The 17,687-nt window shown below is 48.2% G+C and overlaps 2 protein-coding genes across 4 annotated transcripts in view; one reads left to right on the top strand and one right to left on the bottom strand.

The window, feature by feature from the left end:
* The window catches only part of LOC140110295 (uncharacterized), a 66,650-nt gene extending 58,929 nt beyond the window's left edge, over positions 1-7,721 (top strand). The window contains exons 11-13 of one of the 2 annotated variants that reach the window (XR_011851406.1): positions 211-5,746; positions 6,038-7,260; positions 7,292-7,721. Coding sequence is in view for 1 of the 2 variants with exons in the window: in XM_072132146.1 (XP_071988247.1) it covers positions 211-5,723 (5,513 nt within the window). In the remaining variant the exon portion in view is untranslated. Of the gene's footprint in view, positions 1-210; positions 5,747-6,037 lie in introns of both variants that reach the window. The other variant, XM_072132146.1, reaches the window with a different exon arrangement.
* Positions 7,722-7,808: 87 nt separating this feature from the next.
* The window catches only part of RTKN (rhotekin), a 30,865-nt gene continuing 20,986 nt past the window's right edge, over positions 7,809-17,687 (bottom strand). The window contains exons 12-13 of one of the 2 annotated variants that reach the window (XM_072132148.1): positions 9,138-9,240; positions 8,757-8,873 (exon numbers count right to left, since the gene is read on the bottom strand). In XM_072132148.1, coding sequence (XP_071988249.1) covers positions 8,867-8,873; positions 9,138-9,240 — 110 coding nt within the window. In that variant the 3' untranslated portion in view covers positions 8,757-8,866. Of the gene's footprint in view, positions 8,874-9,137; positions 9,241-17,687 lie in introns of both variants that reach the window. The other variant, XM_072132147.1, reaches the window with a different exon arrangement.

The following is a 17,687-nucleotide window of genomic DNA, read 5'->3' as shown; positions in this document are numbered from 1 at the left end:
GACTATGCTGTTGAAGGAGCCAAGGGGAGATGGGGACGGGGAGGTTGTTGACAACCTGACGGCTTTAGATCTGTTAGGGTCCAATATCAGTTTCCGAGGTCTCTGTGCAGGATAGTTAGTTATAGTTGTGTAAGGGGTCGTATCTGTTCTGCTGTAGATGTTTCTTAATTGGTGAAATTCAAGATTTAGCATTTTCAATTTTTTCTCCAGGGTTTTTCAACAGGACGACTCCACGATATCAGCGCAGCATGACTGAGACCATCCTTACCCCAACAAGCAGGAGTCCCACTTTCTTCCAAGGTTTCCACAAAAGAGATTCCTTCAGGCCCATTTCTCCCAGCACCCCTCAGCAGTGCTCACCAGCCTTCATCTTCTCCAAGTCTCCCCTTCCAGGCACATCTCCCAAGGTTGATTCCTTACCGCCTTACATCCCTCCTCCAATAACTTCTACCCGAGTGACCACAGCACAGATCAAAGGAAGTCCTCTTCCTTACACACAGCAAACCCCACCTGGATCCAGCTCCAACAATCAAGCAGTGAGAGCTGAATATGTAACCGTAAGTTCAGAAGAGCACAATTCTAAGGACACCATTGAGCAGGCAAGTCCCCAGCAGCAAGACCTCCATAGTAGGGAATCTCCTATCAAGTCTGGTGATCTGTTTAGGGCTGAGCTTGTTGCGGTTGAATCATCATCGACATCCCTTTCTGAAGTACAGGATCTCCCAAATAAAGCAGCAAAATCTACTTCAAGCTTCACAGCAGACAAACCAACAGCAATAAAGGCCACGGTGTCCACTTCTGCTCTAACCACAGAGATGGCAGTCACTAGGCCGGCACCAGCCTCAGAGGCCAAAATACCTGCTGACCCACAGAACACAGAGACTTTATTGTCAATGCCTCCATATGCTGCTGGGGCTACACAGTCATCTAAAGCAGAAGTCACTACACCCACCCAATCTGCTCAGGTCTCCTTATCTGTGGCTCCACAACCTCACAAAACTACAAATAAGTCTTCAAAACTCAACTGCACTGATGGATCTATTCAGTTAGCTGACTCAGCTTCATCATATGAACCCAGAATAACTCCTGGATCGACCTCTTTAGTGTCATTGTTGGCTCCAACCCCCTATACCCCTTATCGCACACAAAAAGTGGAGACCACCATCATGAAGAGTTTGCCTAGCACTGCATCTATAAGTGACCATGCTCTTCTTCCTTCTCTGGAAACCCCATCAGTTGCCACTCAGGGTAGTCCAAGACTTGATGTTTTGCCCAGTTTTGATGTTGACTTTCCTAGGATATCAGTTGAAACTGGAAATCCATCACCTGGTGTATACAATCAGAGTGTCTCACCTGTATCGGTATCTGACCAGCCACACATAGATAGCTTCCCCGAATCCCAGTGCTGTATACCACAAGCCCCACCATCTACTAGTGTTCCCTACACTTCAGAGTCTCAACCCAGTCCTTCCCAAACAGAAGTCCCACTAATAGACCCGGCACCTGCATCGACCTCCCTTCCTGTCTATGAAGCCACTACTCAACCACGTTATAGCCTAGTTGATGTGCCAGATTCTTTATCTATGAGTCTTCCTTTAAAGAACTCCTCTCAATCTCAACTATATGATCTTCAATCTAATATTCCACTACCAGAAACTTCATGTGTTTCTCCAGAACTTTTCACACAGAATTCAGCAGAAACAGAGCTCAACAATAACCAAAGTGAAGTATTGTCTACTTCTGAGAGAACATCTGACACTCAAGCCAACAATAACATTGATGAGATATCACTTCCAATTCTACCGCTTCACACAGCAAACTTAGCAGGATCTCTGCTGAATAAAACCCAAACTGATCCTCTTATGTCAGGGGCTTCAGCTTCTCCCTTCCAAATTTCTAATGAACATCAACCAAATACTGATCCACCTGAAGTTGATTTGACAGAGATAATACCCGTATCTCCCCCTTTTACCAATAGTTGTGATGGACCTCAAGCTAATAACATCCCAGCTGATATCCCGTTAGTAGAGACTTCATGTGAATTGTCATCAATCTCATCAGAATTATATTCTGGACATCAACAAACTAATATTCCAGCTGATATTCCATTACATCAGCCGCAATTTAATACTATAAAAGACCCCTATGGACCTGAGATAAATGTCCAAGCTAATATTCCATTAGTGAAACTTTCACATGAAGCTGCATCCATAGCCATCAAAGACGGTGCTAGACCACAACTAAACATGGTCCAAACAGACAACGGTTTGGAATACGGCCAGTCTTCACTCCTTACCAGTGAGAGCACAACGAATCTGAACAGAGATCAAGTCAAAGCTGATATTTCATCTGTGACCCCATCCACTGCTCCTAAACTCTCTGCTGGACTTCAACTAAATACCCATGCTGATATACTTCTAGTAGAGTCTTCACTTGAGTCTTCATTAATCACCACCAAAGATTCTTCTGGATCTCAACTAACTGATATCTCAACTGATATTCCATTAATGGAGGCTTCACATGACCCTCCATCCATTACTACCAAAGAGCCTTCTGGATCTCAACTAACTGATATCTCAACTGATATTCCATTAATGGAGGCTTCACATGAACCTCCTTCCATTACTACCAAAGAGTCTTCCGGAAATCCACTAATGGACATTACAGCTGATATTCCATTAATAAAGCCTTCAGATGAACCTCCATTCATCATTACTGAAGAGTCTTCTGGATCTCAACCAGCCGATATTCCATTAATAGAGTCTTCACATGAACCTCCATTCATCACTACTGGTGAGTCTTCTGGGCCTCAACTAACTGATATCATGACTGACATTACATTATTAAAGTCTTCACATGACCCTCCATCCATTACTACCAAAGAGTCTTCTGGATCTCAACTAACTGATATCACGGCTGACAAAACTTTACTAAAGCCTTTACATGAATCTTCATCCATTACTACCGAAGAGTCTTCTGGATCTCAACTTACTGATATTCCAGCTGATATTACATTATTAAAGTCTTTACATGACCCTCCATCCATTACTACCGAAGAGTCTCCCGGATCTCAACTAACTGATACTCCAGCCAATATACCATTAATAGAGTCTTCACATGAACCTCCATCCATTACTACCGAAGAGTCTCCCGGATCTCAACTAACTGATACTCCAGCTGATATGCCATTAATAGAGTCTTCACATGAACCTCCATCCATTACTACCGAAGAGTCTCCCGGATCTCAACTAACTGATACTCCAGCTGATATGCCATTAATAGAGTCTTCACATGAACCTCCATCCATTACTACACAAGAGTCTTCTGGATCTCAACTAACTGATATCACGGCTGATATTACATTATTAAAGTCTTCACATGAACCTCCATCCATTACTACCGAAGAGTCTCCCGGATCTCAACTAACTGATATCACAGCTGACAAAACTTTACTAAAGCCTTCACATGAATCTTCATCCATTACTACCGAAGAGTCTTCTGGACCTCAACTAACTGATATCATGGCTCATATTACATTATTAAAGTCTTCACATGACCCTCCATCCATTACTACCAAAGAGTCTTCTGGATCTACACTAACGGATATCACAGTTGATAATCCATTAATAGAGTCTTTACATGAAACTCCATCCATCACTTCTGGTGAGTCTCCTGGACCTCAATTAACTGATACCCCAGTGGATATTATATTATTAAAGTCTTCACATGAACCTCCATCCATTACTAATAAAGAGTCTTCTGGATTTCCACTAATGGACATTACAGCTGATATTCCATTAATAGAGTCTTTACATGAACATCCATCCATCACTTTTGGTGTGTTTTCTAGACCTCAATTAACTGATATCCCAGCTGATATTACATTATTAATGTCTTCACATGAACCTCCATCCATTACTACTGAAGAGTCTTCTGGACCTCAACTAACTGATACTCCAGCCAATATACCATTAATAGAGGCTTCAAATGAACAACCATCCATTACCAATGAACAGTCCTCTGGACCTCAACTCAATGTCCATTCTGATATTACACTGACTGTGTCTTTCTCTGGATCTTCATCTCTTTGTCCTGAGAGTTCAGCCGAATCTCTATCAAATCGTGTCCCACCTGAATGTTTTCCAGAACCTCCATCCTTGACTGGTGAAGACTATGTCACATCTACATTGATTGATGTCCAAACAGATTCTGTGTCATCATCCTTTCCTGCTCCAAGCTCTTCAGGATCACAATCAACTAAATTCCAAGAGTCTTTAGCTGAAGAACCGTTAATTTTAACTGAAAACTTGTCTGGACCTCAGCTACATAATACCGAAGAATATATTCCATTACCCGAGTCTCCACTAGTATCCTCATCCCTTCCCACTCAGAGCTCAGCCCAACCTCAGATTAATCGTCCTCAAGATGTTCTGTTTCCAGAGTCTTCCTATATAAGCACATTTCCTGAGAGCTATGAAGAACCTCATGTGAATAATATCAAATCAGAGCTTCAGGTATTAGAGTCTTCACCAGATTTATTTTCCACTAAGAGCTTAACTGAACCTCAGTCAGAGTCAATTCAATCCATTGCATCAGTGGGATCTTCTTCGGTGTCTTCATCACTCCAAACCTTCAGCTACTCTGAGCCTCATTCAAACGAGATTCTGGCGGACATTCCATTCCTGGCATCTTCCCCTTCACCCTTAACCAATGAAAATCTCACCGAATCTCAGCTCAATAATGACGTGAAATTAGAAGTCTCACACCCTCCATCTGAAAGTTCAATAGTCTCTGAGCATGACAAGGTGGACAATCCAGTGCTAGAATCTCCTATCGTCACCACTGTGTCTATTCCTGGAACACAATCCATTCATACTGGACTTGATGCTCAATCAGCAGAAGCTATGACTACATCTACTTTAACTTTAATTGAAAGCTCAAAGGAATCTCAAGTAATTGATGACCCACAGGAGCCTCTGACTGCTCCTTTCCCCATTATCACAAGTGGTTCCACTGAGCCTCAACCAAGTAACATGGAAGTCAACATTACACAAGAGCTTCCACGAGCAGAGCCTCAACCTTCTAAAGAGATTTTACTTCCAGAGTCTTCCTCTGCAGAAGAGTCCTCACCCATTACTATTGATACCTGTACTGAATGCCGACCCCATGATGTTCTTCAAAATATTTTATCCATAGGAACATCACCTTATAATAATGACCATGACACTCAGCCGTTCTCCATTCCCATCACATGTGATAATCAGCCTTTACTCAATATTTTACAAACTGAGGTGCCATCATCAGTGTCTACCTGCCCTCCTGATAACACTTCATCATATGATGATTGTCAAATCTTTCCTGTTGTAGAAGAAGTTCTCCCCGGGCACGGGGAAAGCTCACACAAATCTCCCTTTAGAAGCTTATCTCCATCTTCTGACACTGTGTATGCTGAGAAAGTCATTCTAGTTGAGGATCAGCATCCGGGTAGTCCTCCAGTTAATGGAAATGTTATTGCACTTGAGTCTTCTCCAGAAATCCACCCTGGTGATGGTGAGGTAAAGCCCATGGTGAAAATTTTACATGATGCATCCCAAGTACCTGTCTGTGATGCGCTTTCCTCCAGTAACATAACTGTAGGTGAAGATGAAGCATCTCAGCCCCCAGGAATCTCCAGCTGCGAACAACGTCTCAACAACAGCTCTTCTGAAACTTCACTTTTATAGAGTCTATTTCAAGTCTAACATAGGTAAGTGGCCACATGGTCCTAGTCTTGTTACTTTATCACAGTATGTCCTATTTACGCATTTGATTACCCTTCAGCTTCACATCAGACACTTGACCCTGAGGGAACATTACACCATAATCTGCATTTTTCTAATATACAATCTATCTTTCTATCATTACCAAAGTGTTGGAGTCCTTTCTTGACTGTATGTCCATGAGGTTCTTACACCCAATCAATTGAGTTGATAAGTCAGATAATTTTCCTATAATTATGTTGAATATGTCTGATCGGAGACTTGTTTATTCTCTACAGATCAGGTGACATACCCAGAATGAGAATCACTTCAATATATGGTCTTTCATTGAGATGATGCTATAACTGCCAATTATGAAGGAGACGGTCATTTATACACCTGTGGTCACGGTCAACTATCAACTTAAAACCACTTCCTTACACTGTGACCAACAATGCAGCTCTAGCTATAATGCATCTATCATTCAAGGAAACACCTCCAGTCTATGGGCATCGATCAACCAGACACCTCCAGTCTATGGGCATCGATCAACCAGACACCTCCAGTCTATGGGCATCGATCAACCAGACACCTCCAGTCTATGGGCATCGATCAACCAGACACCTCCAGTCTTTGGGCATCGATCAACCAGACACCTCCAGTCTATGGGCATCGATCAACCAGACACCTCCAGTCTATGGGCATCGATCAACCAGACACCTCCAGTCTATGGGCATCGATCAACCAGACACCTCCAGTCTATGGGCATCGATCAACCAGACACCTCCAGTCTATGGGCATCGATCAACCAAGTGGACTCTTTCTGTCAATGACTTCACATTTATAAAACAAACTCCTCTTATAATTAAGCGTCCTTTAATCCTGTAGATGCCTTTAGTCAATTAGTACCATAAATAATAACACACCTCTAATGACTGAGCATTCAATGAGAAGATACATCCAGTGAATGAGCCCCACTAAAGCCACTGGGCCCTCAACAATTGGGAACATACAGCCATTCATTGACCACCTGTAGATGAAGAAGATGCCTCCATTTTGTGTCAACAGTCATTAAGGGAATTTCTGATTATTTACGTATTAATTTTTTTAGGAAACATTGTAATTTTCGGAATGTAGAGCCTGAACCACAAGTGCACTTATTTATGTAAACCAATGCAAGATCATGACTTCACTTCATTGTAGACCCACAACCCTGCATCACTGTAGGCCAAACACGTCAACCATCAAACCCAAGCCTCGAAATGGATCATCAACTTATATGTGTATTTCTGCTATCACATGGGTAAAGGGGGATAAGAGCATTACATGGTCACATGATGGGGGGGTAAGAGCATCACATGGTCACATGATGGGCTAAAAGCATCACATGGTCACATGATGGGGGTAAGAGCATCACATGGTCACATGATAGGTAGTAAAAGTATCATATGGTCACATGATGGGCTAAAAGCATCACATGGTCACATGATAGGGGTAAGAGCATCACATGGTCACATGATAGGTAGTAAAAGCATCACATGGTCACATGATAGGTAGTAAAAGCATCATATGGTCACATGATAGGTAGTAAAAGCATCATATGGTCACATGATGGGGGTAAGAGCATCACATGGTCACATGATAGGGGTAAGAGCATCACATGGTCACATGATGGATGGAAGAGCATCACATGGTCACATGATGGGGGGCAAGAGCATCACATGGTCAGATTGCAGGGGGTTGCACATTATTTTGTGATAGACACTGCACCATCAGATGAGGCACCACACTTTCCCCATATGAGGTTGCAGGAGGGCACACACTATTGTAACGTGGTGCGGGGGTGGCACATGTATGGTGTGGCTGGTTCACACTACGCTTTGTGGATATTTTTGGGCGCTTACTTTCCATGTCACATATATGTAACCTGTCACCTAATGTCTATAATGGCAGAGCTGAATAAAGGCACAGTATGGGAAGTGACTACACGTGTACATGCGCCGCCTCATGGTGTCAGCACCTCCAGAGGGTAGGTCTGGGGCCACAAACCACACGTCCTGGACTAAAGCCTCGGCATTAACCATTTATTGACATATGTAATGGTCTGTTAGTAGATATTTGGTTCGGCTGTTATCATCATAAAGCTTTCATTCTGCCACCAACCCAAACAGGACGCACCAGAGGATTGGGGTGACCCGGTAATAGTCAGCAGGGTAGGCCAGCTCCATCCCCAGCAGCATCCCCTGTACCTCCATGCCTCATACCTCCCTCCTGTATATAAATAATAGCCATGCAGTTCTGTGGGGGAGGTCTGTGTAGGCCACTGCCTGGCACCCTCTGTCTTGGCTATGACCACAGGGGGCATCCTCAGGGTATCCCTCTCCGGCCCTTTGGCTGTGACTGGGGCGAGTTTTGACACTACCGAGCTCTGGTTTCTCTTCTTCGCATGTCAGGAGAGACTCCCGCACTGATCTCATGCATATTCCATGTAAGAAGCGGTGAGATACCAGCCTCAATGACAGGAGGTGGTGAGGACAAACCCCCACAACGAAGGAGACTGAAGCCCAATGGCAGGAGGTGGGAAGCACCAATACCCACCAGGAAATGAGTACACAACCTGGGCAGGGGGCAGGTGCAATACCCCAAGCAGACCGCAGGCAGCTCCAGCAGCCATGACCTGGCAGCCTCTCCTTCTGCTGAAGGCCTCTCACACTTGGCTTTGGAGCCAGTTTCGAGGGTCCAGTTTGGTTCTGAGGCTTTTAATGCTCTTGCGGCTATGACACCCTCTTTCTAGGTCGGGCGTGCTGCTTCCGCTGCTGCTGTTGCTGTTCCTCGCCTCCGGGCAGGGAATTTTATCACTGGTTCCCGATGATCCATGAGTAGATGGTCTCTCGGACATTTTCAGGCCTCGGCTCTTCAGGGACGTCAGCTTGGCATCCAGGGAAAGTGTTCGGGGTCTGTACTTAGAAGTCCGAGCAGGAGGACTGTCACATTCAGAGGAAGAAGAAGAAGGATGACCTGGGGGAGGGCTGTGGAAAAAAGACGTCCAAGGTGGTGGGTCCAGACCCCTCTCAAGCTCAAATTCCTTCATCCTCTGGGAAAGGAGGTCAGGAATGGGGCAAAGGCCTTCAATAGCTGTGGGGGGGACAGAAAGATGATATTAGCAGATATGTCTTCACAGGCCAAAGATCTACGAGACTGACACACCCTACTGTACCACAACTAGATCTAGATACATAACCTGCAGGGGAGGACTCACCTACCCCAAGGAAGGTCCTCACTAGTGAAAAGCAGACGACACTGCTGCAAGGTCTCCTTGCCGTCACATGTATCTTACTAGGTGAACCCCTGCACCCATAGCTTATAGCTGCACACGGCGGGGTGGGATGTCTTACAAACCTTTCTGTGTAATAGGTGGAGAGCAGTGATCGGATCTCAGCAGACACTGCATTATCCTGCAGCAGCAGCCCCTCATCACTGGACAAGGGGGCAGCAGAGACAACTGAGAGCAAGGAAGGACATGGACCATGCAAAGAGAAGAGAGGACACCATGCAACACATGCAGGACACAGGAGAAGAGAGAAAAAGAGAATGTTATCATGAGTCTAAAAAGACAGACCAGTGTAAGGTTAGTGGCCATGACAGGAGCAACGTGTAACCATCACTCATACAGGACTCCAGATACTAGAAACCACTACTTCCTTACTCTCCCCAACCTCATAGTGCACCTCCTCCCTGTCACATCTCATCATACTCATCCACCAGCTCTGGATCTGTCTCACATAACCCATATCTTTCCCTTAACTCTTCACATCAAGCTTCACTCTCTTCATCATCCTCACCAAACTCAGCCTTCTCATCCAACCCTCTCCTCATCATCCTACTCATCGAGCCCTCTCCTCATCATCCTACTCATCCTTCTCATCGAGCCCTCTCCTCATCATCCTACTCATCCTTCTCATCGAGCCCTCTCCTCATCATCCTACTCATCGAGCCCTCTCCTCATCATCCTACTCATCGAGCCCTCTCCTCATCATCTTCATCATCCTACTCATCGAGCCCTCTCCTCATCATCTTCATCATCCTTCTCATCGAGCCCTCTCCTCATCATCCTACTCATCGAGCCCTCTCCTCATCATCCTACTCATCGAGCCCTCTCCTCATCATCCTACTCATCGAGCCCTCTCCTCATCATCCTACTCATCGAGCCCTCTCCTCATCATCTTCATCATCCTACTCATCGAGCCCTCTCCTCATCATCTTCATCATCCTTCTCATCGAGCCCTCTCCTCATCATCCTACTCATCGAGCCCTCTCCTCATCATCCTACTCATCGAGCCCTCTCCTCATCATGCTACTCATCGAGCCCTCTCCTCATCATCCTTCTCATCGAGCCCTCTCCTCATCATCCTTCTCATCGAGCCCTCTCCTCATCATCCTTCTCATCGAGCCCTCTCCTCATCATCCTTCTCATCGAGCCCTCTCCTCATCATCCTCATCATCCTTCTCATCGAGCCCTCTCCTCATCATCCTCATCATCCTTCTCATTGAGCCCTCTCCTCATCATCCTTCTCATCGAGCCCTCTCCTCATCATCCTCATCATCCTTCTCATCGAGCCCTCTCCTCATCATCCTTCTCATCGAGCCCTCTCCTCATCATCCTCATCATCCTTCTCATCGAGCCCTCCCCTCATCATCATCATCCTTCTCATCGAGCCCTCTCCTCATCATCCTCATCATCCTTCTCATCGAGCCCTCCCCTCATCATCATCATCCTTCTCATCGAGCCCTCTCCTCATCATCATCATCCTTCTCATCGAGCCCTCTCCTCATCATCATCATCCTTCTCATCGAGCCCTCTCCTCATCATCCTCATCATCCTTCTCATCGAGCCCTCTCCTCATCATCCTCATCATCCTTCTCATCGAGCCCTCTCCTCATCATCCTCATCATCCTTCTCATTGAGCCCTCTCCTCATCATCCTTCTCATCGAGCCCTCTCCTCATCATCCTCATCATCCTTCTCATCGAGCCCTCTCCTCATCATCCTTCTCATTGAGCCCTCTCCTCATCATCCTACTCATCGAGCCCTCTCCTCATCATCCTCCTCATCGAGCCCTCTCCGCATCATCCTACTCATCGAGCCCTCTCCGCATCATCCTACTCATCGAGCCCTCTCCTCATCATCCTCATCATCCTACTCATCGAGCCCTCTCCTCATCATCCTACTCATCGAGCCCTCTCCTCATCATCCTACTCATCGAGCCCTCTCCTCATCATCTTCATCATCCTACTCATCGAGCCCTCTCCTCATCATCCTCATCATCCTTCTCATCGAGCCCTCTCCTCATCATCCTACTCATCGAGCCCTCTCCTCATCATCCTTCTCATCGAGCCCTCTCCTCATCATCCTTCTCATCGAGCCCTCTCCTCATCATCCTTCTCATCGAGCCCTCTCCTCATCATCCTCATCATCCTTCTCATCGAGCCCTCTCATCATCCTCATCATCCTTCTCATTGAGCCCTCTCCTCATCATCCTTCTCATCGAGCCCTCTCCTCATCATCCTACTCATCGAGCCCTCTCCTCATCATCCTCCTCATCGAGCCCTCTCCGCATCATCCTACTCATCGAGCCCTCTCCGCATCATCCTACTCATCGAGCCCTCTCCTCATCATCCTCATCATCCTACTCATCGAGCCCTCTCCTCATCATCCTACTCATCGAGCCCTCTCCTCATCATCCTACTCATCGAGCCCTCTCCTCATCATCTTCATCATCCTACTCATCGAGCCCTCTCCTCATCATCCTCATCATCCTTCTCATCGAGCCCTCTCCTCATCATCCTACTCATCGAGCCCTCTCCTCATCATCCTTCTCATCGAGCCCTCTCCTCATCATCCTTCTCATCGAGCCCTCTCCTCATCATCCTTCTCATCGAGCCCTCTCCTCATCATCCTTCTCATCGAGCCCTCTCCTCATCATCCTCATCATCCTTCTCATCGAGCCCTCTCATCATCCTCATCATCCTTCTCATTGAGCCCTCTCCTCATCATCCTTCTCATCGAGCCCTCTCCTCATCATCCTCATCATCCTTCTCATTGAGCCCTCTCCTCATCATCCTTCTCATCGAGCCCTCTCCTCATCATCCTCATCATCCTTCTCATCGAGCCCTCTCCTCATCATCCTCATCATCCTTCTCATCGAGCCCTCCCCTCATCATCATCATCCTTCTCATCGAGCCCTCTCCTCATCATCATCATCCTTCTCATCGAGCCCTCTCCTCATCATCATCATCCTTCTCATCGAGCCCTCTCCTCATCATCATCATCCTTCTCATCGAGCCCTCTCCTCATCATCATCATCCTTCTCATCGAGCCCTCTCCTCATCATCCTCATCATCCTTCTCATCGAGCCCTCTCCTCATCATCCTCATCATCCTTCTCATTGAGCCCTCTCCTCATCATCCTTCTCATCGAGCCCTCTCCTCATCATCCTCATCATCCTTCTCATCGAGCCCTCTCCTCATCATCCTTCTCATCGAGCCCTCTCCTCATCATCCTACTCATCGAGCCCTCTCCTCATCATCCTCCTCATCAAGCCCTCTCCGCATCATCCTACTCATCGAGCCCTCTCCGCATCATCCTACTCATCGAGCCCTCTCCGCATCATCCTACTCATCGAGCCCTCTCCGCATCATCCTACTCATCGAGCCCTCTCCGCATCATCCTACTCATCGAGCCCTCTCCTCATCATCTTCATCATCCTACTCATCGAGCCCTCTCCTCATCATCTTCATCATCCTACTCATCGAGCCCTCTCCTCATCATCCTTCTCATCGAGCCCTCTCCTCATCATCCTCATCATCCTTCTCATCGAGCCCTCTCCTCATCATCCTCATCATCCTTCTCATTGAGCCCTCTCCTCATCATCCTACTCATCGAGCCCTCTCCTCATCATCCTCATCATCCTACTCATCGAGCCCTCTCCTCATCATCCTCATCATCCTACTCATCGAGCCCTCTCCGCATCATCCTACTCATCGAGCCCTCTCCGCATCATCCTACTCATCGAGCCCTCTCCGCATCATCCTACTCATCGAGCCCTCTCCGCATCATCTTCATCATCCTACTCATCGAGCCCTCTCCTCATCATCCTTCTCATCGAGCCCTCTCCTCATCATCCTCATCATCCTTCTCATCGAGCCCTCTCCTCATCATCCTCATCATCCTTCTCATCGAGCCATCTCCTCATCATCCTCATCATCCTTCTCATCGAGCCCTCTCCTCATGATCCTCATCATCCTTCTCATTGAGCCCTCTCCTCATCATCCTTCTCATCGAGCCCTCTCCTCATCATCCTTCTCATCGAGCCCTCTCCTCATCATCCTACTCATCGAGCCCTCTCCTCATCATCCTACTCATCGAGCCCTCTCCTCATCATGCTACTCATCGAGCCCTCTCCTCATCATGCTACTCATCGAGCCCTCTCCTCATCATCCTTCTCATCGAGCCCTCTCCTCATCATCCTCATCATCCTTCTCATCGAGCCCTCTCCTCATCATCCTCATCATCCTTCTCATTGAGCCCTCTCCTCATCATCCTTCTCATCGAGCCCTCTCCTCATCATCCTCATCATCCTTCTCATCGAGCCCTCTCCTCATCATCCTTCTCATCGAGCCCTCTCCTCATCATCCTTCTCATCGAGCCCTCCCCTCATCATCATCATCCTTCTCATCGAGCCCTCTACTCATCATCATCATCCTTCTCATCGAGCCCTCTCCTCATCATCATCATCCTTCTCATCGAGCCCTCTCCTCATCATCATCATCCTTCTCATCGAGCCCTCTCCTCATCATCCTCATCATCCTTCTCATCGAGCCCTCTCCTCATCATCCTCATCATCCTTCTCATTGAGCCCTCTCCTCATCATCCTTCTCACCGAGCCCTCTCCTCATCATCCTCATCATCCTTCTCATCGAGCCCTCTCCTCATCATCCTTCTCATTGAGCCCTCTCCTCATCATCCTACTCATCGAGCCCTCTCCTCATCATCCTACTCATCGAGCCCTCTCCTCATCATCCTACTCATCGAGCCCTCTCCTCATCATCCTCCTCATCGAGCCCTCTCCGCATCATCCTACTCATCGAGCCCTCTCCTCATCATCCTCCTCATCGAGCCCTCTCCGCATCATCCTACTCATCGAGCCCTCTCCGCATCATCCTACTCATCGAGCCCTCTCCTCATCATCCTACTCATCGAGCCCTCTCCTCATCATCCTCATCATCCTACTCATCGAGCCCTCTCCTCATCATCCTACTCATCGAGCCCTCTCCTCATCATCCTACTCATCGAGCCCTCTCCTCATCATCTTCATCATCCTACTCATCGAGCCCTCTCCTCATCATCTTCATCATCCTTCTCATCGAGCCCTCTCCTCATCATCCTACTCATCGAGCCCTCTCCTCATCATCCTACTCATCGAGCCCTCTCCTCATCATGCTACTCATCGAGCCCTCTCCTCATCATCCTTCTCATCGAGCCCTCTCCTCATCATCCTCATCATCCTTCTCATCGAGCCCTCTCCTCATCATCCTCATCATCCTTCTCATTGAGCCCTCTCCTCATCATCCTTCTCATCGAGCCCTCTCCTCATCATCCTCATCATCCTTCTCATCGAGCCCTCTCCTCATCATCCTCATCATCCTTCTCATCGAGCCCTCTCCTCATCATCCTCATCATCCTTCTCATCGAGCCCTCCCCTCATCATCATCATCCTTCTCATCGAGCCCTCTCCTCATCATCATCATCCTTCTCATCGAGCCCTCTCCTCATCATCATCATCCTTCTCATCGAGCCCTCTCCTCATCATCATCCTTCTCATCGAGCCCTCTCCTCATCATCATCATCCTTCTCATCGAGCCCTCTCCTCATCATCCTCATCATCCTACTCATCGAGCCCTCTCCTCATCATCCTCATCATCCTACTCATCGAGCCCTCTCCTCATCATCCTCATCATCCTACTCATCGAGCCCTCTCCGCATCATCCTACTCATCGAGCCCTCTCCGCATCATCCTACTCATCGAGCCCTCTCCGCATCATCCTACTCATCGAGCCCTCTCCGCATCATCTTCATCATCCTACTCATCGAGCCCTCTCCTCATCATCCTTCTCATCGAGCCCTCTCCTCATCATCCTCATCATCCTTCTCATCGAGCCCTCTCCTCATCATCCTCATCATCCTTCTCATCGAGCCATCTCCTCATCATCCTCATCATCCTTCTCATCGAGCCCTCTCCTCATGATCCTCATCATCCTTCTCATTGAGCCCTCTCCTCATCATCCTTCTCATCGAGCCCTCTCCTCATCATCCTCATCATCCTTCTCATCGAGCCCTCTCCTCATCATCCTTCTCATTGAGCCCTCTCCTCATCATCCTACTCATCGAGCCCTCTCCTCATCATCCTCCTCATCGAGCCCTCTCCGCATCATCCTACTCATCGAGCCCTCTCCGCATCATCCTACTCATCGAGCCCTCTCCGCATCATCCTACTCATCGAGCCCTCTCCGCATCATCCTACTCATCGAGCCCTCTCCGCATCATCCTACTCATCGAGCCCTCTCCTCATCATCTTCATCATCCTACTCATCGAGCCCTCTCCTCATCATCTTCATCATCCTACTCATCGAGCCCTCTCCTCATCATCCTTCTCATCGAGCCCTCTCCTCATCATCCTCATCATCCTTCTCATCGAGCCCTCTCCTCATCATCCTCATCATCCTTCTCATTGAGCCATCTCCTCATCATCCTCATCATCCTTCTCATCGAGCCCTCTCCTCATGATCCTCATCATCCTTCTCATTGAGCCCTCTCCTCATCATCCTTCTCATCGAGCCCTCTCCTCATCATCCTCATCATCCTTCTCATCGAGCCCTCTCCTCATCATCCTCATCATCCTACTCATCGAGCCCTCTCCTCATCATCCTCATCATCCTACTCATCGAGCCCTCTCCGCATCATCCTACTCATCGAGCCCTCTCCGCATCATCCTACTCATCGAGCCCTCTCCGCATCATCCTACTCATCGAGCCCTCTCCGCATCATCCTACTCATCGAGTCCTCTCCGCATCATCCTACTCATCGAGCCCTCTCCGCATCATCCTACTCATCGAGCCCTCTCCGCATCATCCTACTCATCGAGCCCTCTCCTCATCATCTTCATCATCCTACTCATCGAGCCCTCTCCTCATCATCCTTCTCACCGAGCCCTCTCATCATCCTCATCATCCTTCTCATCGAGCCCTCTCCTCATCATCCTTCTCATCGAGCCCTCTCCTCATCATCCTCATCATCTTTCTCATCGAGCCCTCTCCTCATCATCTTTCTCATCGAGCCCTCTCCTCATCATCTTCATCATCCTACTCATCGGGCCCTCTCCTCATCATCCTTCTCATCGAGCCCTCTCCTCATCATCCTCATCATCCTTCTCATTGAGCCCTCTCCTCATCATCCTCATCATCCTTCTCATCGAGCCCTCTCCTCATCATCCTTCTCATCGAGCCCTCTCCTCATCATCCTCATCATCCTTCTCATCGAGCCCTGTCCTCATCATCCTTCTCATCGAGCCCTCTCCTCATCATCCTTCTCATCGAGCCCTCTCCTCATCATCCTTCTCATCGAGCCCTCTCCTCATCATCCTTCTCATCGAGCCCTCTCCTCATCATCCTTCTCATCGAGCCCTCTCCTCATCATCCTTCTCATCGAGCCCTCTCCTCATCATCCTTCTCATCGAGCCCTCTCCTCATCATCCTTCTCATCGAGCCCTCTCCTCATCATCCTTCTCATCGAGCCCTCTCCTCATCATCCTTCTCATCGAGCCCTCTCCTCATCATCCTCATCATCGAGCCCTCTCCTCATCATCCTCATCATCGAGCCCTCTCCTCATCATCCTCATCATCGAGCCCTCTCCTCATCATCGAGCCCTCTCCTCATCATCCTTCTCATCGAGCCCTCTCCTCATCATCCTTCTCATCGAGCCCTCTCCTCATCATCCTTCTCATCGAGCCCTCTCCTCATCATCCTTCTCATCGAGCCCTCTCCTCATCATCCTTCTCATCGAGCCCTCTCCTCATCATCCTTCTCATCGAGCCCTCTCTTCATCATCCTTCTCATCGAGCCCTCTCCTCATCATCCTTCTCATCGAGCCCTCTCCTCATCATCCTTCTCATCGAGCCCTCTCCTCATCATCCTTCTCATCGAGCCCTCTCCTCATCATCCTTCTCATCGAGCCCTCTCCTCAAGCCCTCTCCTCATCATCCTCATCATCGAGCCCTCTCCTCATCATCCTCATCATCGAGCCCTCTCCTCATCATCGAGCCCTCTCCTCATCATCGAGCCCTCTCCTCATCATCGAGCCCTCTCCTCATCATCCTTCTCATCGAGCCCTCTCCTCATCATCCTTCTCATCGAGCCCTCTCCTCATCATCCTTCTCATCGAGCCCTCTCCTCATCATCCTTCTCATCGAGCCCTCTCCTCATCATCCTTCTCATCGAGCCCTCTCCTCATCATCCTTCTCATCGAGCCCTCTCCTCATCATCCTTCTCATCGAGCCCTCTCCTCATCATCCTTCTCATCGAGCCCTCTCCTCATCATCCTTCTCATCGAGCCCTCTCCTCATCATCCTTCTCATCGAGCCCTCTCCTCATCATCCTTCTCATCGAGCCCTCTCCTCATCATCCTTCTCATCGAGCCCTCTCCTCATCATCCTTCTCATCGAGCCCTCTCCTCATCATCCTTCTCATCGAGCCCTCTCCTCATCGAGCCCTCTCCTCATCATCCTCATCATCCTACTCATCGAGCCCTCTCCTCATCATCCTTCTCATCGAGCCCTCTCCTCATCATCCTTCTCATCGAGCCCTCTCCTCATCATCCTTCTCATCGAGCCCTCT

Source organism: Engystomops pustulosus, unplaced genomic scaffold, assembly GCF_040894005.1.
Source record: "Engystomops pustulosus unplaced genomic scaffold, aEngPut4.maternal MAT_SCAFFOLD_242, whole genome shotgun sequence".
In the NCBI taxonomy this organism is placed as follows: Eukaryota; Metazoa; Chordata; class Amphibia; order Anura; family Leptodactylidae; genus Engystomops; species Engystomops pustulosus.
The sequence above is the reverse complement of the archived record's forward strand: the minus strand, read 5'-3'. Positions and strand labels throughout refer to the sequence as shown.